Here is an 18,963-nt window from a genome sequence, read left to right as displayed (position 1 = left end):
GGAGGGAGAGAATTTCATTGAAGGAAACCATGGGGTGGCTGTAGATTCTTCAGAGATGGATGCAGCCTACGGGTGGCCGCTTCCTGAGGACAAGAGGCCTAGTTTTCACGCCCTTCGGTTAAGGAGGCCAATCATTATGAAACAAATTACAGCAACAAAGGGTGTTTGATGGTGTTGCCAAGGCCCCAACTGGGGATCTCCAAGAAGTCTTGGAAGGTCCAAAAGAGAAACAGGCTCATGGATTCAAACGCTTCTACCCACCGGGCAAGAGAGCGATTCAATAAAGAAAAGCATCAGATGCCCATGGCCACCAGCTTCTCCATTTATGGCCCAACGGCCATCCTCAAATGCTTCTCCTATAAAAGAACCTAAAAGTGTGAAAAGTTGTAACTATGAGAGGTCAAGGAGTATCTGTACCTGGAATCTGGTCATTTCCAGGTGCATTCCAAATTGAAGAAGGAGAGATTCAACCTGGAAATAAGGAGAAATTTCCTGACAGGGAAAACAATCAACCCATGGAATAGAAGTTGCCTTCGGAGGTTGTGGGAGCTTCATCCCTGGAGGCTTTCAAGAAGAGACTGGACTGCTGTCGGTCAGAAATGGTGTAGGGTCTCCTGCTTGAGCGTGGGGTTGGGATAGAAGACCTCCAAGGTCCCTTCCAACTCTGTTATTCTATTATTCTATTAGGGTGAAAAATGAGGGTATATTTTCCTCCCTTCTCCTTAGTTTTTCCTGTTTTTTTTTTTTAACAAAAACAAAAATCCTCTTATTGAGATATGTTGGCAGCTCACAATAGCCAACCGTTAAACCTCCCCCAGAGATACAGAAGCCAGACAAAAATCAAGGACATGGTTGATTTATTTAGACTATTCTTTGACCTCCAAGACGACAAAACAATTCAGAAACGGCTTCTGTTAAGGAGTAAAATTGAAAGAGGAGAAGTTAAAATCAAGGGGCGAATAATTGTTTGGGGGGGGAGACCAAGAGGTTCATTTTGGAGATGGCGGGGGAGGTAGATTTGACTCTTCATGTCGATGAATCTTTCCTGCAACTGATGTTCTTAGAAAGAACATGCACCAATTTAGGAGATCCTCAAGAAGGGAACCAGATAATTCAGAACTCATTCTTTGACTCATCTTTTGGCTTCGCACCTGGTGTCTGGAGGGAACACTGGTACTTATTGTAGGTGGTGCGAAGTACACAAACGCAGCTTTGGAAGGAGAGGAGGGGAGAACAGCATCCTTTTCCACGAGAAAACAACCAACTCTTTAAGGGAGGCCAATCAGAGGACAGTCCTCAGTTACTGGATCCACCAGGAGTCCAAACTCAACTCAAAGGAAGAACAGAGAGCCCTAGCAAGTGAGGATCTTGGACGTTAGAACATAAAACCTAGGATAAGACTTTGGAGGTCTTCTAGTTCAACCCCCTGCTCGAACAGGAGGTCCTACTGGTGTCCAGTTGGTCCAAATGGTTATCCAGTCTCTTCTTGAAAACCTCCAGTGATGGAACACCCACAGGTTCTGAAGGCAAAGTCCTTCCAACACTTGTTCTCACTTGTAGGAAATTTCTCCTTGATTCTGGGTTGGATCTCTCTTTGATAAGCTTAAACCCATTGCTTCTTCTCCTGCCCTCAGGTATTTTGGAGAAGAGGTCAAACTCCTCTTCTCTGTGACAGCCCCTCAAGTACCAGAAGACAGCTGTCACGCCATCCCTAGACCTTCACAACGTTAAAGCAGTATCATTATCCACTAGTCCAGTGATGGCTAATCTTTTTCCAGACCGAGAGCCAAAAGTACGCGTGCCCAAACCCTCAAAATGCAATGTGCATGCGGCAGGGATGGGTTCGCTTGTGTGCACTTCACGCGCGTGTGTCAAGCTGGCCATGCTCACCCAGTTGGCCATGCCCAGTGTCAAACTGGCTACATCACAGTTGCCCACACCGAGTAAGTGGCGTCAAGCTGGCCACGCCCACCCAGTCAGCCTCATCCAGTGAGTGGTGTCAAGCTGGCCACGCCCACCCAGTCAGCCACATCCAGTGAGTGGTGTCAAGCTGGCCACGCCCACCCAGTCAGCCTCATCCAGTGAGTGGTGTCAAGCTGGCCACGCCCACCCAGTCAGCCACACCCAGTGAGTGGTGTCAAGCTGACCACGCCCTCTCAGCCACCCATGTTAAGCTGGCCATGCCCACCCAGTCAGCCACGCCCCCCCGACACACACACACACACACACACACACCCTCAATGAAATTAGAGTTTGACCCTCCCAATCTAGACCTTCGGGGCGGAGGGGCTATTCCTTAGAGAACAAGAGAAAGCAAGAATCTCCATCATGAACCCCAGAGGTCACTCTCCTGAGGCTGCCCGGACGCTCCCCATCCTGAATCCCCGAGCCATTCTATCCCACCCACGTGCAGTTTGTGAAACCTTTGCTTCATATTCTCAATAACAACAACAACAACATTCTTGCTGATGCAAGCCTGCAGGAGGGAGCTTAAAAGGTAGATCACGTTCCAGAAGACGGTGCCAGCAGACGTAATGCGCCATTGTTGGGCTGTGGCTGGGCTGGACAAGGTGCCAAGCGGTTTCTGGTAAGCAGCTAGGTCGCAGCAGTAATGCAGCAATGGCACACCGAGGAATAAACTGCAAGGCAGTTCGGTATAAAGCCCGGAGAATCTCTGCTCCGCTCCCTGACACAAAGGATCCGGCAGCAAAAAGAAAAGGAAATAGTTTCCAGTTTTGGTAGCTTCCCCCCATCAGGGGGGTGCAAGGTGAGAGCACTGAGATTGCCAACGGAGTAGTAAAGACTCCAAATATGATGGGAAAACTGGACAGAGCTGTCTTTAAGCAGGGCGACATCAGGAAGGGCCTGTAGCAGGGGAGAAATGCTACCGGTTCGGGCCGATTCGCCCGAACCGGTAGTAAAAAAAGGAAAAAAAGAAAAAAAGTTCCGACGATGTTCGAAACTTTTTCTTTAAAAAAAAAACTTTTGAAGCATTTTTTTTACTAATTTTTTACATTTTTTTTCTCCAGAAACGTGGGGATGAGGTGGAGGTCCGTTTTTTCTCCCAGCAGGCCTGCTAGGCTAAAAATGGGGGGGGGGCACTGAGAAGGAAAGGAAGGAAGGAAGGAAGGAAGGAAGGAAGGAAGGAAGGAAGGAAGGAAGGAAGGAAGGAAGGAAGGAAGGAAGGAAGGAAGAGAAAAGAAACAATGGAACTGGGCATGGTTAGTTTAGTGAAGAGAAGGATCAAGCAGTGTCCCAATATTTGAGGGGCCACAGAGAGGAGAGGGTCAAGCTGTCTTCCAAAGCACCTGAAGGCCAGACAAGGAATAATGGATGGAAACTGAACAAGGAGAGACTCAACCTAGAAATAAGGATAAATTTTCTGACAGAACAATCAACCCATGGAACAGAAGTTGCCTTCAGAAGTTGTGGGAGCTTCATCCCTGGAAGCTTTCAAGAAGAGACTGGGCTTACAAATGGTGTAGGGTCTCCTGCTTGGGCGGGAGGGCTGGACTAGATGACCTACAAGGTCCCTTCCAACTCTATTAAATTGGAGGAGGAGAGCCCTGTTAATCCACTGCAGCCAAACATCTGGAGGAAATCTGGTAGCCTCTTCTCCAACTAAAACATCTGAGGAACCGAGCTACAGTTCATGGCAGGGAATTCTGGAAGTCCACAGGTCTAAAAGTTGCCAAGGTTGGGCATTTCCAAAGGGAAAGATTTGGGAATCCTGGTTCCCTGTGAACCTCGAAGAATGTCTCTTGCAGAATGCCTGTTCTGCTCCTCTTTTATCTATCCCTCCCCGCAGGCTTGTGGCATGCAGACTTCCTCCAGTGCCCCCCTTATCAGTCAGCACTCTCCAAACACCAGGAGAAAATTCTGCACGTAGGAAAATAAAAAGCAAAACATTCCCTTGTGCAAACCTATTCATGGCAATGCCAGCGCAAAAGCCTCAACCAACCAATTGCGAGGAGAGGGGAAAAAAAAACCTTCTGGGAATAAAGTTTAAACTCAACCTAAAAATATATTGCAGCCCGAGGCAGAGAGATAGTGCAATGCTTGGGAAGTTAAGATAAGACTTGGAACATGCTAGCCGGTTGCAAATTTACTACGTCCCCGATCGGCTCGGCCGACCTTGTTGTAAGGAAGCATTGTTGTAAGGAATTGTTGTAAGGAAGCATTTACGATGTTTTATTGTTGTAAGGAAGCATTTACGATGCTAGCTTGGTCTAGTGGTGAAGGCACTGGGCTAGAAACCAGGAGATGAGGGAATTCTAGCTCCACCTTAGGTGTGAAAGCCGTGTGGGTGACTTTGGGTCAATTCCCAGGAGATTGTGAATTCTAGTTCTGTTTTAGATATCAAAGCCAGCTGGGTGACTTTGGGCCAATCCCCAAGAGACAGTGAGTTCTAGTTCCACCTTAGGTGAGAAAGCCTTAGGTGACTTTGGGCCAATCCCCAGGAGACAGTGAATTCTAGTTCCACCTTAAGCGTGAACGCCGTCTGGGTGACTTTGGGTCAATCCAGGAGACTGGGAATTCTAGTCCTATCTCAAACATGAAAAACTGGGCTGGGTGAATTTGGACCAATCCCTCCCTCAGCCCAACTCTACCTCACAGGGAAATAGGAGGAGGAAGGAATATGAGATATGGTGCCACCTACGGTTAGTTATAAAACTAATAAAAGCAAGATATAAATAGAGATTGGCAGAGGCAGTTTTGGTATAATAATTAAGGTGCCGGGCCTAGAAACCAGGAAGCTGTGAATTCTAGATTCACCTTCGCCTTTGGCATGGAAGTTAATGTAGGTGACTATGGGCCAGTCGCACTCTCTCCGCCCAAGCCACCTCACAGGGTTGTTGTTGAAAAAATAGGAAAAGGAAGAAGCATGGTATATGTTCACTTGGAACGGCATTCAGTTGTGGTCGCCACGATGTAAAAAAGATGCGGAGACTCTAGAAAGAACGCAGAGAAGAGCAACAAAGATGATGAGGGGACTGGAGGCTAAAACATATGAAGAACGGTTGCAGGAACTGGGTATGTCTAGTTTAATGAAAAGAAGGACTAGGGGAGACATGATAGCAGTATTCCAATATCTCAGGGGTTGCCCCAAAGAAGAGGGAGTCAAGCTATTCTCCAAGGCACCTGAGGGTAGAACAAGAAGCAATGGGTGGAAACTAATCAAGGAGAGAAGCAACTTAGAACTGAGGAGAAATTTCCTGACAAGAACAATTAATCAGTGGAACAGAAATTGCCTTCAGAAGTTGTGAATGCCCCAACACTGGAGGTTTTTAAGAAGATGTGGAGATTCTAGAAAGAGTGCAGAGAAGAGCAACAAAGATGATGAGGGGACTGGAGGCTAAAACATATGAAGAACGGTTGCAGGAACTGGGTATGTCTAGTTTAATGAAAAGAAGGACCAGGGGAGACATGATAGCAGTTTTCCAATATCTCAGGGGTTGCCCCAAAGAAGAGGGAGTCAAGCTATTCTCCAAGGCACCTGAGGGTAGAACAAGAAGCAATGGGTGGAAACTAATCAAGGAGAGAAGCAACTTAGAACTGAGGAGAAATTTCCTGACAAGAACAATTAATCAGTGGAACAGAAATTGCCTTCAGAAGTTGTGAATGCCCCAACACTGGAGGTTTTTAAGAAGATGTGGAGATTCTAGAAAGAGTGCAGAGAAGAGCAACAAATAGGATTAGGGAACTGGAGGCTAAAACATATGAAGAACGGTTGCAGGAACTGGGTATGTCTAGTTTAATGAAAAGAAGGACCAGGGGAGACATGATAGCAGTCTTCCAATATCTCAGGGGCTGCCACAAAAAAGAGGGAGTCAAACTATTCTCCAAGGCACCTGAGGGAAAGACAAGAAGCAATGGGTGGAAACTAATCAAGGAGAGAAGCAACTTAGAACTGAGGAAAAATTTCCTGACAGTTAGAACAATTAACAGTGGAACAGAAGTTGCCTCCAGAAGTTGTGAATGCCCCAACACTGGAAGTCTTTAAGAAGATGTTGGATAGCCATTTGTCTGAAATGGTATACAGTTTCCTGGCTAGGCAGGGGGTTGGACTAGAAGACCTCCAAGGCCCCTTCCAACTCTGCTATTGTATTGTATTGTATTCATCACCTTGAGTTACTTATAAAGTAACAAAGGCAGGATAAATAATCTAAAACCCAAGGAACCCCGAATCAGGATGCCATCTTGACTGAGAAATAAATTGTTTTTGGAAGGGAAAATAAACAAATAAATGCAAAGGCCAGCAAGCCGGCCTGGCCTGTTAATTTTAATTTTAACTTATTTTAAATGTATTGTTTTTTTAAAAAATTCGGTTTGTTTGTTTTTTGGAAATGGATTTAATCTTTTTTAACTTTTGGGATGTGTGTTTTTTAATGTTGTACGCCGCCCTGAGTCCTTTTGGAGAAGGGCGGCATATAAATCCAAATAAACCAAACCAAACCAAACCTAACCAAAGGCTCAAATTTCCAAACCAAACCAAAGGCTCAAATTTCTCTATCAGCCACCGAAAGAAACACAACTTAGGGACCAAAGATTTGCACACACAATGAGCCTTACACAGTTACCTCACATTGCAAAATAGTAATAATGTCTTTTTTTCTAAGCCAGGTATGGGTCAGCATAAATTGGCTCCTTTAATTTGCTCCAAACAACACACACACAAAGAAAACAATGCTCATTTTGTCCCAACCAGGTTCCCTAAAAGTCCACTGAGAAATAGCTGCCCCCCTTCCCAAAAGTAAAATTGGGAGAACTCACCTCCAAAGGTTTTCCAAGCCTGCACAATAAGGCCCAAATGCACATCTGGGATTCAAAAGGTAAAATAAAATGGCTGCAAGGAACATCCCCAAAGTTCACAGGTGTTGCTGGACGAGACCAGCAATTAACCCCTTGGCTGCTGAAGCTAAGCCTTCCATGCTTTTAAAGGAACAGAGCGGTTTTCCTGACCTGCATTTAAAGGGCTTTTCCGAAACACTCTCTTTTGAGACAGATTAACAGGGTTGGAAGGGACTTTGCAGGTCATCTAGTCCAACCCGCTGCCCAAGCAGGAGACCCTACACCATTTCTGACAGGTGGCGGTCCAGTCTCTTCTTGAAAGCTTCTTTCAGAGTGCTATTAAGTCTGAGTAAGTGGGGCTTTAAAATAATAATAATATTTTTTTCTATTTATTTATTTTTTTCGTCTTCTAGCTGCTCCTGTTTTATTTCTTGGCTGCTGGAGCAAAGCTTCAACCAGGTTTAGAGGGCAAATAAGGAGAGACAGTTTGGCCTAGTGATTAAGGCACCAGATTAGAAACTAGGAGACTGAATCCTGCTTTAGGCATGAAAGCTTACTGGGGGACTTCAGGCCAATCACCAGGAGACTGTGAGTTCTAGTCCCGCCTTAGGCATGAAAGCCGACTGGGTGACTTCAGGCCAATCACCAGGAGACTGTGAGTTCTAGTCCCGCCTTAGGCATGAAAGCCGACTGGGTGACTTCAGGCCAATCACCAGGAGACTGTGAGTTCTAGTCCCGCCTTAGGTGTGAACGCTGGCTGAGTGACTTCAGGCCAAACACCAGAGAGACAGATGAGCAGAATTGGAAGGGACCTTGTAGGTCATCTAGTCCAACCCCCTGCCCAAGCAGGAGACCTTACACCAGTGATGGCTAACCTTTTTCTAAAGGTGTGCCAAAACTGTGCACACCTTTAGAAAAAGGTGTGCATGCACACTTACCTGCACATGTGACCCCCTCTGCCCCACTGATGTCTGACTCTGAAGGCAGCTGATAACTGTCAGAGGGCTCTGGCCCCCTCTCTGTCTCCGACACAGAGCCCTCACCAGAGCCTTCCCCAGACTCCAGGACTGGCCCAGGTTCCTCCCCAACCTCCTCACTGTCTGAATCTGCTACCAGATTCACTGGCCACTGATGGAGCCACAACAGACTGATCTGAAAAGTAACTTCAACGTGCATTTATTTATTTGTGGAGTAGAGGCTGCTCTCCTTGGTCCTTTCCTTATCTAAATGGGCCCTGGGCTTTTATCAGCTGGAGCTCACTGACACAGCCCGGGCCTCTTAAATGACAAGGAGCCATCTTCCTCATGTCCCTGCAAGCCACTGCATTTGGCTTGGATCCATGCTCTCCTTAAAAGCCTCTTAATGATCTGCCAAAAACCCTGGCCTGGCACATCCTTGATGGAGACAGTAACAATTAGAGCGAACTATTACTTTCTGGGGAGACAAGGCAAGCCAGACAGAGGTGCATTCTGCCTGCAGGAGACAGCCTGGCTCACTGATCTTTCAAAGCTCGATGGGCAGCAAGGACCTGGTCATGAACACCCATCAGCCTGATCCTAAGGGTCAATTGGCACCATGGAAAAAAACTGCAGAACTGGTGGGAGGTAGAAGCCCTTTCCTACTGCCTGCTGCTCGGGGCAAGTATTCAGGTGAAAAGAGTTCCTACGGATGGCTTGACCCATCCAGCTAGGTTCTAGTTAATTCCCTTTTGCTAGCTCAGTGTTTCTCAACCTTGGCCCACCTGAAGATGCGTGGACTTCAACTCCCAGAATTCCCCAGCCAGCTGGCTGGGGAATTCTGGGAGTTGAAGTCCACGCATCTTCAGGTGGGCCAAGGTTGAGAAACACTGCATCTAGCTGAAAACTGTTAGTGTTTCCTACAATCCAGGACAAACAAAAACAAGACAAAAAAACCCAAACAGGTCTTGACCTCTTTCAGATATCTGAAAAGTGCCAAGTTATCTTCCATCCTTTGTTCTGTTCTTCTCATAGATGTACCCAACTCCTTCCATCAACCAACCAACCAACCCAACCATCCACCCAACCCAACCCAACCAACCCCCCCACCTCACCCAACCCAACCACCCAACCCAACCCAACCAACCCAACCAACCACCCACCCAACCCAACCCAACCCACCAACCATGTCACTCCTAGTCCTTCTTTTCTCTAGACAAACTTTCTGAATTTATTTATTTAACTCATGACATTGCTTCAATCTTTCTGCACTTCCGAGTCCTACGACTTTCCGAGTGCACTTTCCAGTTGTTCTCCATGTTTCTGGCACTCAGAAATTGGTCATTACACTTGAACCGGTTCTGTTAAATGGGGAAAATGTACAGGAACGGTTACTCCCCGCGGTTTGGAAACTGAGGTGGTTCTTGTTTTGGCTGCCGTATTTTGCTGCTGACACACGTTCAGCTTGTCAACAAGCATCAGCTTGAAGCTTTGCCTGTCGAAGGCTCAATCAAGGGTGTCGAGGAAATGTCAATGTTAATTTCAAAGCAATTTTAATGACATTGAAATGAGCGGCTTTGATTCACGGCTCGGCTGGAGAGAAAAAGCGCAGAGAAGAGCAACCAAGAGCATTAGGGGACTGGAGGCTCAAACATACGAAGAACGGTTGCAGGAATTGGGGATGTCTAGTAAGGTGAAAAGAAGGACTAGGGATGACATGATAGCAGCCTTCCAATATTTGAGGGGCTGCCACAGAGAGGAAGGGGTCAAGCTATTTTCTCAAAGCACCTGAAGGCCAGACAAGGAAGAATGGATGGAAACTGAACAAGGAGAAAAGAAACGTAGAACTAAGGAGAAACTTCCTAACAGTGAGGGGGGCTTCCAATGTTTGGGGGACTCCCAGAAAGAAGAGGGGGTGGGCTTCGTCAACCTATTTTCCAAAACACCAGAAGGGAAGACAAGAAACAATGGATGGAGACTAATCAAGGAGAGAAGCAACCTAGAACTAAGGAGAAATTTCCTGATAGTGAGAACAATTAACCAGTGGAACAGAAGTTGCCTCCAGAAGTCGAGGGTGCTCCCAACACTGGAGACTTTTAAGAACATTCCTTGTGTGGAATGGTATAAGGTCGCATGCTTCAGCAAGGGGTTGGACTAGAAGACCTCCAAGGTCCCTCCCAACTCTGTTATTCTGTTATAAAAAGCAACCTACGACAGCCATTTCTGCACAAGGCCTTACTAGTCATTTCCAAAGCGGATTATGGATTTCCACCACCCACCCCTTTTTTCTCCTAAACCACTCACCTTCTGCAACACAGACAAATGGTTTCAACAGCTGGGGTGCAAGAGTGAGATGATTCTCTGTGTCCCAAACATCACACGTTCCTCGGTTTGCAAACTTTGCCTTACAATTTCAGTTGAGATCAGGCAGAGTTCAGCTGCAGCTACGGGTGGTCCTTGATTTACGACCACAATTAGGTACAAATACCAGAGCCTTACCTGTGGTTCCCTGAAGCATCTGACAGGGACCAGTCAGAAACTGAGATCCAGAATAAATAAGAGCAGCTTGATTTAATCAATAAACCCAGCACACCAAATTTAGACACTGTATATTTATGGCAGGATGCGATGGCTCAGATGCTGAGCTTGTCAATCAGAAAGGTCGGCAGTTCGAATCCCTAGCGCCACGTAACGGAGTGAGCTCCCGTGACTTGTCCCAGCTTCTGCCAACCGAGCAATTCAAAAGCACGTAAAAATGCAAGTAGAAAAAGAGGGATCACCTTTGGTGGGAAGGAAACAGCGGCTGTTATGGAATCCAGGGGTCAACTGTTTTGAGACTTAAAAGAGTTTATTTTCAGGAAACAGAGATTGCGAATATGAAGTGATCAAGAAAAAATAAATAAAACATCTCTAGGAATGTACACAATGCGCTGTCTTTTTAAAAGAAAAGCCGAGAGCTTTTCCAGGACAGTTGGGATTTGGTTGAAGGCGGACAGAGAGGAAATTAATTCCAAACTGGTTTGGACCCCAAAACCCTTTTTTTCTCTTCTTGAGAAAAATATCATTATACAGTGTTTCAAAAAAGTCTTTTTGGAGAGTCAGTGACAGTCAGTTCAAATGTTCTCGACAATTACCGTGGATTCAAATTTCATAAATTGGTAATTATGGTTATCGAGTGTTTTTAGGAGGAGGACTTCGCATTGACTTCTGCCTTAACTTCGATATAGAAAACGCCCCCCAGAAAAGAAATGGCTTGATATTAGAAAGAATATGGCACAGTTACAAGCTGAAAAGGGTGTCATTTTATTCCAGAAATACCATTAAGTGCTGGGAAGGAGGGAGAGAAACATATCCCTTACATTTGTAACTCTCCTAAAAAATAAATAGTACATTTTACGTTCAAAACTGCATACGGGATTGATGGGCTGTACAAAGTCTGCTTTTTTTTTGATATCTTCAAAATGCTTGAAGGTAAACAGAGGGAGGGATAGATAGATGATAGATGACATAGATAGATAGATAGAAAGAAGTAGGTAGGTAGATGATATACTGTAGATAGATAGATACAGATAGATGATCTAGATGATCTAGATAGATGGATGATAGATATAGAGATATAAAGAAGATAGAGCTACAGATGATATAGAGAGATGATAAAGATCATATAGATAGAAATAGGTAGATTTAGATGATATAGATTATCATCTATCTATCTATCTATCTATCTATCTATCTATCTATCTATCTATCTATTATCTATAGATGATAGAGATATAGATGACAGATAGATAGAAGATAGAGATATAGATGATAGAGAGATCGGATAGATGATAGATATAGATAATAGAGATAGAAGATAGATAGATGATATAGAGATGATAGATATAGATAGATAGACGTGGGTAGGTAGATAGATGATATAGAGAGATAGATGTTACAGATAGATGATATAGATTATCATCTATATCTCTATCATCTATCTATCTAATCTATCTACTGTATATAGATAGATGATAGATAGAGGATAGAGATAGATAGAAGAGAGATATAGATGATAGATAAGATTGATAGATGATAAATATAGGGATAGAAGATAGAGATATGATAGATGATAGAGATAGATAGAAGAGAGATATAGATGATAGAGATAAGTAGATGATATAGATGATAGAGATAGAAGATAGATATGATACATGAGAGATAGAAGAGAGATATAGATGATAGATAAGATAGATGATAGAGATGATAGAGATATGATAGATAGATGATCTAGATAGATGAGAGATAGATGATATAAATAGATAGATGATATAGAGAGATAGTAGAGATATAGATTATAGAAAGAGATAGAGAGACAGATAGAGACAACAGATATGGATGGATTTATATAGCACCATTCAGATGAAGGAGAAATTCCAAGCGCTTTAGTGGGGAAAAAAGCAGAAGTTTAGGAAAGAGGCAGGCATGCACAGCAATCCAGAGGGGGAAATGAAAACACTTCTGATCGAGCTTATCGATCAGGGATAAGAGGGACCCACAGCCAGCTGCAGGCTGAAGGGTGCAGGCTGAGGCAGCTTTGTGGTTCGTTTCTCAGCTGCACTGTCTCCCCATCGATGGGGGGGGGGGGAAACCATGTATTGCTAAAATATGGAGGGTGTATTGCTAAAACCCCTCACAAATTAACGGGAGGAGGCGGTGTTGCGTGAACTGCATAGGTTAGTTCGCCCCGTTTGGCTTTCAAGCAGCCGCGAAGGAAGGGGGGGGTGGTCTTCGCAGCCCCGCCCCCCTTCTGCGTCTTCGTCGGTCATCTTCGTGGGATCTCGCAGGCTGATTCAAACACGACCCTGCGCCTGGGAGTCAGCACGGGCTCCCGTCTCTAGGGAGGTGATCCCCGTGGGCGCCTGCCGTGGCGAGAGATAATGATGTCAGTCTGATGCAATCCACCAGTGGATTCGGCTATCACCGCCACCATCCAAAGATCTACAGGTAGTCCTTGACTTACGACCCGTTCCCTGTATCAAAATTTTGACTGTTGAAAATTAACGCTGGAACCTCCCCCCCCCCCAAAAAAAAAGGTGCCTACGTCCTAGTTCTGAAGTTCCGGGGGACGGTCCCAGCGATAAACTAACTCGAACCTCTGAGCTGTTACTCCCTGTAGGTTGAAGACTTAAATTTCACAGGGAAATGCGCTTGCCGAAGTGTTATGAAAACACAGCATGCAAATGAAGGGGTGATCCTGTGAAAATAACAATTTCACTGCTACAAAACAGCGACATTCAGGACTTTAAAGATCACAGAAGCGTATCGTTTTATCCTTTTACAACGTGATAATTAAAAGCTTACCTCCTCTCTGTCCCTAAAAGGTGCAAATCCAGCCAGTGTCAGCGGCACTCTGCCCAGACACACCAGCTCAGAAAATTACATCTTCCAACCGCCTCGAAATATATTATTTACAACAACCGACGAAATCAGTTCTTTCTGCCGGACGGCGCGCAAAAACCAACCGGCTCCGATCTTTACCCTGAGAAAAGGACATTTTTAGACACGTAACGCCGCGTCCTTCGGTGCTTTCTTTTCCTCCGGGTTATGCTTGAGAAACACGCTATTTTGTCCTCTTTTTTTTTTAAAATGGAGCGAGTAGCAAGCAAATAAGCAGAACGAAAAGAGAAGGATGCTTGCTTCCTCACCAAGGGGGCGGTGGTGTCTGTCTGACGGAATATTCTGCAGGAAAACGACACGACAACAACCCAGGGCATTTAAAAATAATAATAATGAGTTGTTGGCCTGAAGCAGTGGAGAGAGGCTCCTGACAATGTTTCTAGGAGGATCTTTTGAGTAAGGGAAAATCAAATGTCATTCCTAAGGTTTTGGCATCTCATTTGCTGGTCAAAGCTGAACCAAAGACAGATGTTGCGTTAGTTCCAGAAAAGTCCTACCTAGAAATCATCCACGGCTTCCATTGGCAGAATTTCCCGAATGAGAAACTTATTTTAAGTCTCGGAAGTTCTTCATTTTGAAAGGGGGGGGGGGGGAGGAAGAGAGGAGAAGGAACTTTCAGAGGTGGTTTCTAAAACTCTGCACGACCCACGCGGGTTTTGACAAGTGTCGGCACAACGCAATCGAGGGGGTTACACAACACGAAGTTTCACTACTAGCTAGCAAAATGCAGTTCCTCAGAATGGCAGCTGCTTCCTGGTGATGAAATTCCCGCCGCCGCTGTACGAAGTTTCTTCTGTCCTCGCAAAGGGGAAGGACGTGGAAGAAAAGAGAGAGAGAGAGAGAGAGAAAGAAAAAAAAAGAAATCTCATTCTTTGCTCTCTTCTGTTTTCTGGCCAGCTAAACGCGTGAGCTCCATATCCTCGGGGTATCGGATCTCCAACTCCGGGTTGGCCACGTAGTACGTGTCGGCAAACTCCTCAAAGTAGCGACCGATGTCCGGGTGAGGGATCTCGTGAGGTTCTGGATTGAGTTCCAGATTCTCTGCACAGGGAAAGAAAAGTGAGCGCCTGAGACTCATGGATAGGGGCTTAAGAGAGAAGCAGCCAAGGCAGAGAAAGCTTAACTCAATGGGGTTAACGTCAATGGGGAAGCCAGATTAGCTTAACGACCGTGTTGTTAACTGCAGTGATTCTGCAGCTTAACCATCGTGGCGACAAAGACCATCAAACGGAGCAAAACGCACTTCGCAAATGTCTCGCTTAGCAGCAAAAATCCGGGGGTGCATTGTGGTCGTAAGTCGAGGACTACCCATACGTTAGCTGTGGTGGCGCAGTGGTTACAGGGCAGTACTGCAGGCTACTTCTGCTGGCTGCCTGCAATTTAGCAGTTCAAATCTCACCAGGCTTAAGGTCGACTCAGCCTTCCGTCCTTCCGAGGTGGGTCAAAGGAGGACCCAGATTGTTGGGGGGAAAGAGGCTGACTCTGTAAACCGCTTAGAGAGGGCCGGAAAGCACTGTGAAGCGGTATATAAGTCTATGTGCTATTGCTATTGTCCTTCCTTCCTTCCTTCCTTCCTTCCTTCCTTCCTTCCTTCCTTCCTTCCTTCCTGTTGACTCAGCCTTCCATACTTCCGAGGTGGGTCAAAGGAGGACCCAGATTGTTGGGGGGCAATAGGCTGACTCTGCAAACAACTTAGAGAGGGCTGTAAAGCACTGTGAAGTGGTATATAAGTCTATGTGCTATTGTCCGTCTTTCCTTCCTTCCTTCCTTCCTTCCTTCCTTCCTTCCTTCCTTCCTTCCTTCCTTCCTTCCTTCCTTCCTTCCTTCCTTCTTCTTCCTTGTTGACTCAGCCTTCCATCCTTCCGAGGTGGGTCAAAGGAGGACCCAGATTATTGGGGGGCAAGAGGCTGACTCTGTAAACCGCTTAGAGAGGGCTGTAAAAGCACCGTGAAGCGGTATATAAGTCTATGTGCCATTGCCATTAAATTCACCTTCCTGAAACCTATGCAATTCCTCCTTTTTTCCCCCTGACTTTGCCAAGCTGGCTGGGACTTGACACCCATGGTTTTCCAGGAAAACCATGCTCGCTGCTCTCCATCAACTTCAGTTGTTATTTGAAACAAAGAGGCTGAATAAAATCCAAGGCTGCTGAAATTTCCTTTTTCTGGAAAAATTACACTTTTTTGTTTTGTTTTTGCATTTGTTATGCCCATCTTACAGAAAGGTTTTGCTGGGGTTTTTTTTCTCCATCCACCCCCCCCCCCTTCCAAGAACGAGCAATTTTAGGACAGGGTAATGCTCAGGGGAAGGAGGGGAAAGAATATTGCTGCGTGCACGTGTCCTTAAAGACTGCGTAAGTTACACATTTCAGTGGCTGCCACACGTACTTCTCTCATGTCCTGTTCCTGTATGCCGTGCTTGTCCTATTTAATTTTGGCGAGGAGGCCTTTTATGCTCATGTGTGTTTTGATGAGATTCCTGGATGAAATTTCCCTGGAGGTGGAGATTTTTTAAAATATCCCTATAACCGAAGTTGAGTTGTAGACCAAGTTTACATTATTGGGGCAGGAGGATGACGAAGGGAAGGAAGAGAGATAGGAGGAAAAACTACCATATTTTTTGGAGTATAAGACGCACCTTTCCCCCCCCCCAAAAAGAGAGTGTAAATCTGGGTGCATCTTATACACTGAATACAGCATTTTTGGCCTCCCGAAACCCTGCCCCTTCGCAAAAATGGACGTGCATAGCCTTAGGAGCCTTCCAGAGGGCCATTTTTTGCTTGTTTTTGCCCGCCCCCCCCCCCGCCCCTAGGAGCACTCTACAAGCCTCCTAAAGGCTATGCATGCCCTTTTTGGGGGGTAAAAAATGGGCGCATTTTCGTGAAAAATGGGCCGTTTTTTACTCGTTTTTGCTTTCCCCCTCCTACCCCCAGGAGCGTTTTGCAGGCCTCTCAAACTCTGCATGCTCCATTTTTCACAAAAAAATGAGGCGTGCAGAGGGTTGGGGAGGGTTGGGGAGGTCTGCAGAGTGCAAAAATATTTTTTTTTTAAAAAAAAATTACCTCTTCAAAATCTTGGTGCGTCTTCTACTCCAAAAAACACGGCATTTGTCATCAAAAATCTACAATTGTACAGAACGCCCTCTGCTGGGAGAACGGTTTTATCCTAAGCCTAAAGATAGCTAAATAATGATAAAAGATCAAAATAACTGAAAAATAACAGGAAACGTGCAGATTGGTTTTCCTTCTGATGCTATTCTTATCCTGGTGGGCGCAAGAGGGAGGAGGATCAGTCTCTCAGATGTGGAAAAAAAAAAAAAACCCACCCACAACCGCTGTTCTGCAGGAAAGTTATCTTGAGTTGAACTACCATTTAAACCAGCACTGTGGACACGGGTTGGTTGGGAGTTACTGGGAGTTTTCCCCAGCTCTATCAAGAAGCAGCGGAGGCTGAATGGAACATACCTCTACCTTTAGCCGTAAGAAAGAACCACCAAAAACTCCTGCTGTTGAAATGATACAAGGGGTCCTTGGTGCTCTCGTGAGCTCAGTGTTTTATGTGGCGCTGGGGATTTGAACCGCCAAACTGCCGAACTTTCTGATCTTAGCTGCCGAGTCTCAGCCACTGAGCCACCGCGCCAGATGGCGGCTAAGCAACCATAAATGAGCTTTCCTACCTTGGGCGGCGTATCGGCATGAGCCATCTTCCACTAAAACATTGTAGAAAGGCTGGTGAGGGCCGTGGGGCAGGCTGTGGACATTCATGTTTCGGATCCATTCGTGTCCCATCATGCACGCTGGGTCCCAACCGTAGATCACGCAGTTGTAGCCATATCTAAATGGAAGCAGAAAGAGGATACACAACGCCATCAAGGGTTGAAGGGTTCCAATATCTCAGGGGTTGCCCCAAAGAAGAGGGAGTCAAGCTATTCTCCAAGGCACCTGAAGGTAGAACAAGAAGCAATGGGTGGAAACTAATCAAGGAGAGAAGCAACTTAGAACTAAGGAGAAATTTCCTGGCAGTGAGAACAATTAATCAGTGGAACAGAAGTTGCCTCCAGAAGTTGTGAATGCCCCAACACTGGAAGTCTTTAAGAAGATGTTGGATAGCCATTTGTCTGAAACGGTATAAGGTTTCCTGCCTAGGCAGGGGGTTGGACTAGAAGACCTCCAAGGTCCCTTCCAACTCTATTATTGTATTGTATTGTATTGTATTGTATTGTATTGTATTGTATTGTATTGTATCTACAACATTCACAGTCTCATTCATGACTTACGGAAGATTTCACCCATATACTACAACTTAGAACTACTTATGTTCCCCCCTTGTTGCTAACCGTGGGAAACATTCTCTCCTACAAACACATGTATTACCTATTTCTTCACTGATTATGCACCTTCTAGAACTGTTACTTGTCGGCAGCTTCACTGAGCAGTTAAGGGTTTGCTTGTTTTGTTTGGCTACAAGAGGGGGCAAAAGTCAGGAAGCAAAGCTTGTTCTGAGCCAGAACTTTTCCCTCAGATATTCTACTCTTTAAAAGTGTGGGATTCACCTCTATGTCCCTCAGCTCCTACCATGTTCTCGGATTCACTTAACTGTATGTTTTTTAAAAGTGATCACAATGGAAAGTAGATTATCGGCACTGGGCTGCACCTTTATTTTCAGAAGATTTTAGCCTCAAGCTAGATTTCAGAAGTGTTCTCAGCAAACAAGAGATGGGAAAGGCTGCAGGTCAGAGCTGCGTGGAAGTCTGCCCAGTTGCTGAGGGTGGGGGAGAAGGATAAAAATAAACTTGGATGGTGGGGGAGGGCCTGGGAGACCAAGAAGCAGGGACAAGCGATTATCTCAAAAGTTTTGTCTTCTAAGAAACGTTGGTTGGGAAATGAGGGAGAGAACGAGAATGAGAGAGAGAATGAAAGAGGGAGAGAATGAGAGAGGGAGAATGAAAAAGGGAAAGAATGAAAGAGGGAGAGAGAGACAAAGAGAAAGGGGGAGGAGAAAGAGAGAGAGAAAGATAGAAGGAAGGAGAATGATAAATAGAGAATCAAAGGAGAGAGAAAGAGAGGGAGAAAGAAACAGAAAGAAAGAGAAGAGAATGAGAAATAGAGAAACAAAGGAGAGAGAAAGAGAATGAAAGAGGGAGAAAGAGAGAGAGAGAGAGAGAGAGAGAGAGAGGGAGGCAGGCAGATAGATTGACAGAAAGACAGATGAGATAATCTATTTAGGAATTCATTATTCTTGTTTCATCTCTTCTACTTATTACTCTAACAAAAAATAAAACAAGAGTCCCACTTGGTGATGTGTTTTCCTGAACTGGTCTACCTTACAAGGCTGACAAAAACACGCCTCTCTTGCACTGTTTGGAGGTGGGTTTTTTTTCGTTCTACAGATGTTGATTCCCACTTTTGCAGCTGGTGGTGGCTCACCTTTTGTGCTTCATAACCAGGCCGATGGAAAAGATGATGTCTTTGTGTTTCTCGTCGGAATGGAGCTTCACATCAGGCCCCGCCTCGTCTTTCCGACGCTCGATGTGCTCGAGGGTGTGCTGGACTAGATACCCCACTGCTCCTTGTTGGGAGGGGTCCAAGGCCTGGATGTGCTGCAAGATGTCCAGAACCTTTAAGAGAGTGAAACAGCTATCAATCAATCAATCAATCCTCCTACAACTCGACATTTACTAAATCCAATCTAGCATATTCATTTCAGCCTTTTCAGAAGGTAGCATAGGGTGCCATAATCCTCAATTTATGACTATGATTGAGCCCAGTACATCATGC

General features: G+C 45.4%; 2 protein-coding genes across 3 annotated transcripts in view; one reads left to right on the top strand and one right to left on the bottom strand.

Annotated features, from left to right (window-relative positions):
* The window catches only part of RNFT2 (ring finger protein, transmembrane 2), a 241,700-nt gene that overhangs the window by 131,185 nt on the left and 91,552 nt on the right, over positions 1-18,963 (top strand).
* The window catches only part of NOS1 (nitric oxide synthase 1), a gene marked incomplete at its 3' end in the record, with an annotated part of 180,174 nt that continues 171,788 nt past the window's right edge, over positions 10,578-18,963 (bottom strand). For both annotated transcript variants that reach the window (XM_081966843.1, XM_081966842.1), the window contains 3 exons: positions 18,613-18,803; positions 16,863-17,020; positions 10,578-14,228 (listed from right to left, as the gene is read on the bottom strand). In XM_081966843.1, coding sequence (XP_081822969.1) covers positions 14,053-14,228; positions 16,863-17,020; positions 18,613-18,803 — 525 coding nt within the window. The remainder of the gene's footprint in view (positions 14,229-16,862; positions 17,021-18,612; positions 18,804-18,963) is intronic.

Source organism: Natrix helvetica (genome assembly GCF_964273705.1).
Source record: "Natrix helvetica genome assembly, chromosome: 14".
Classification (NCBI taxonomy): Eukaryota; Metazoa; Chordata; class Lepidosauria; order Squamata; family Natricidae; genus Natrix; species Natrix helvetica.
This window is presented reverse-complemented; position numbering and strand designations above follow the sequence as displayed.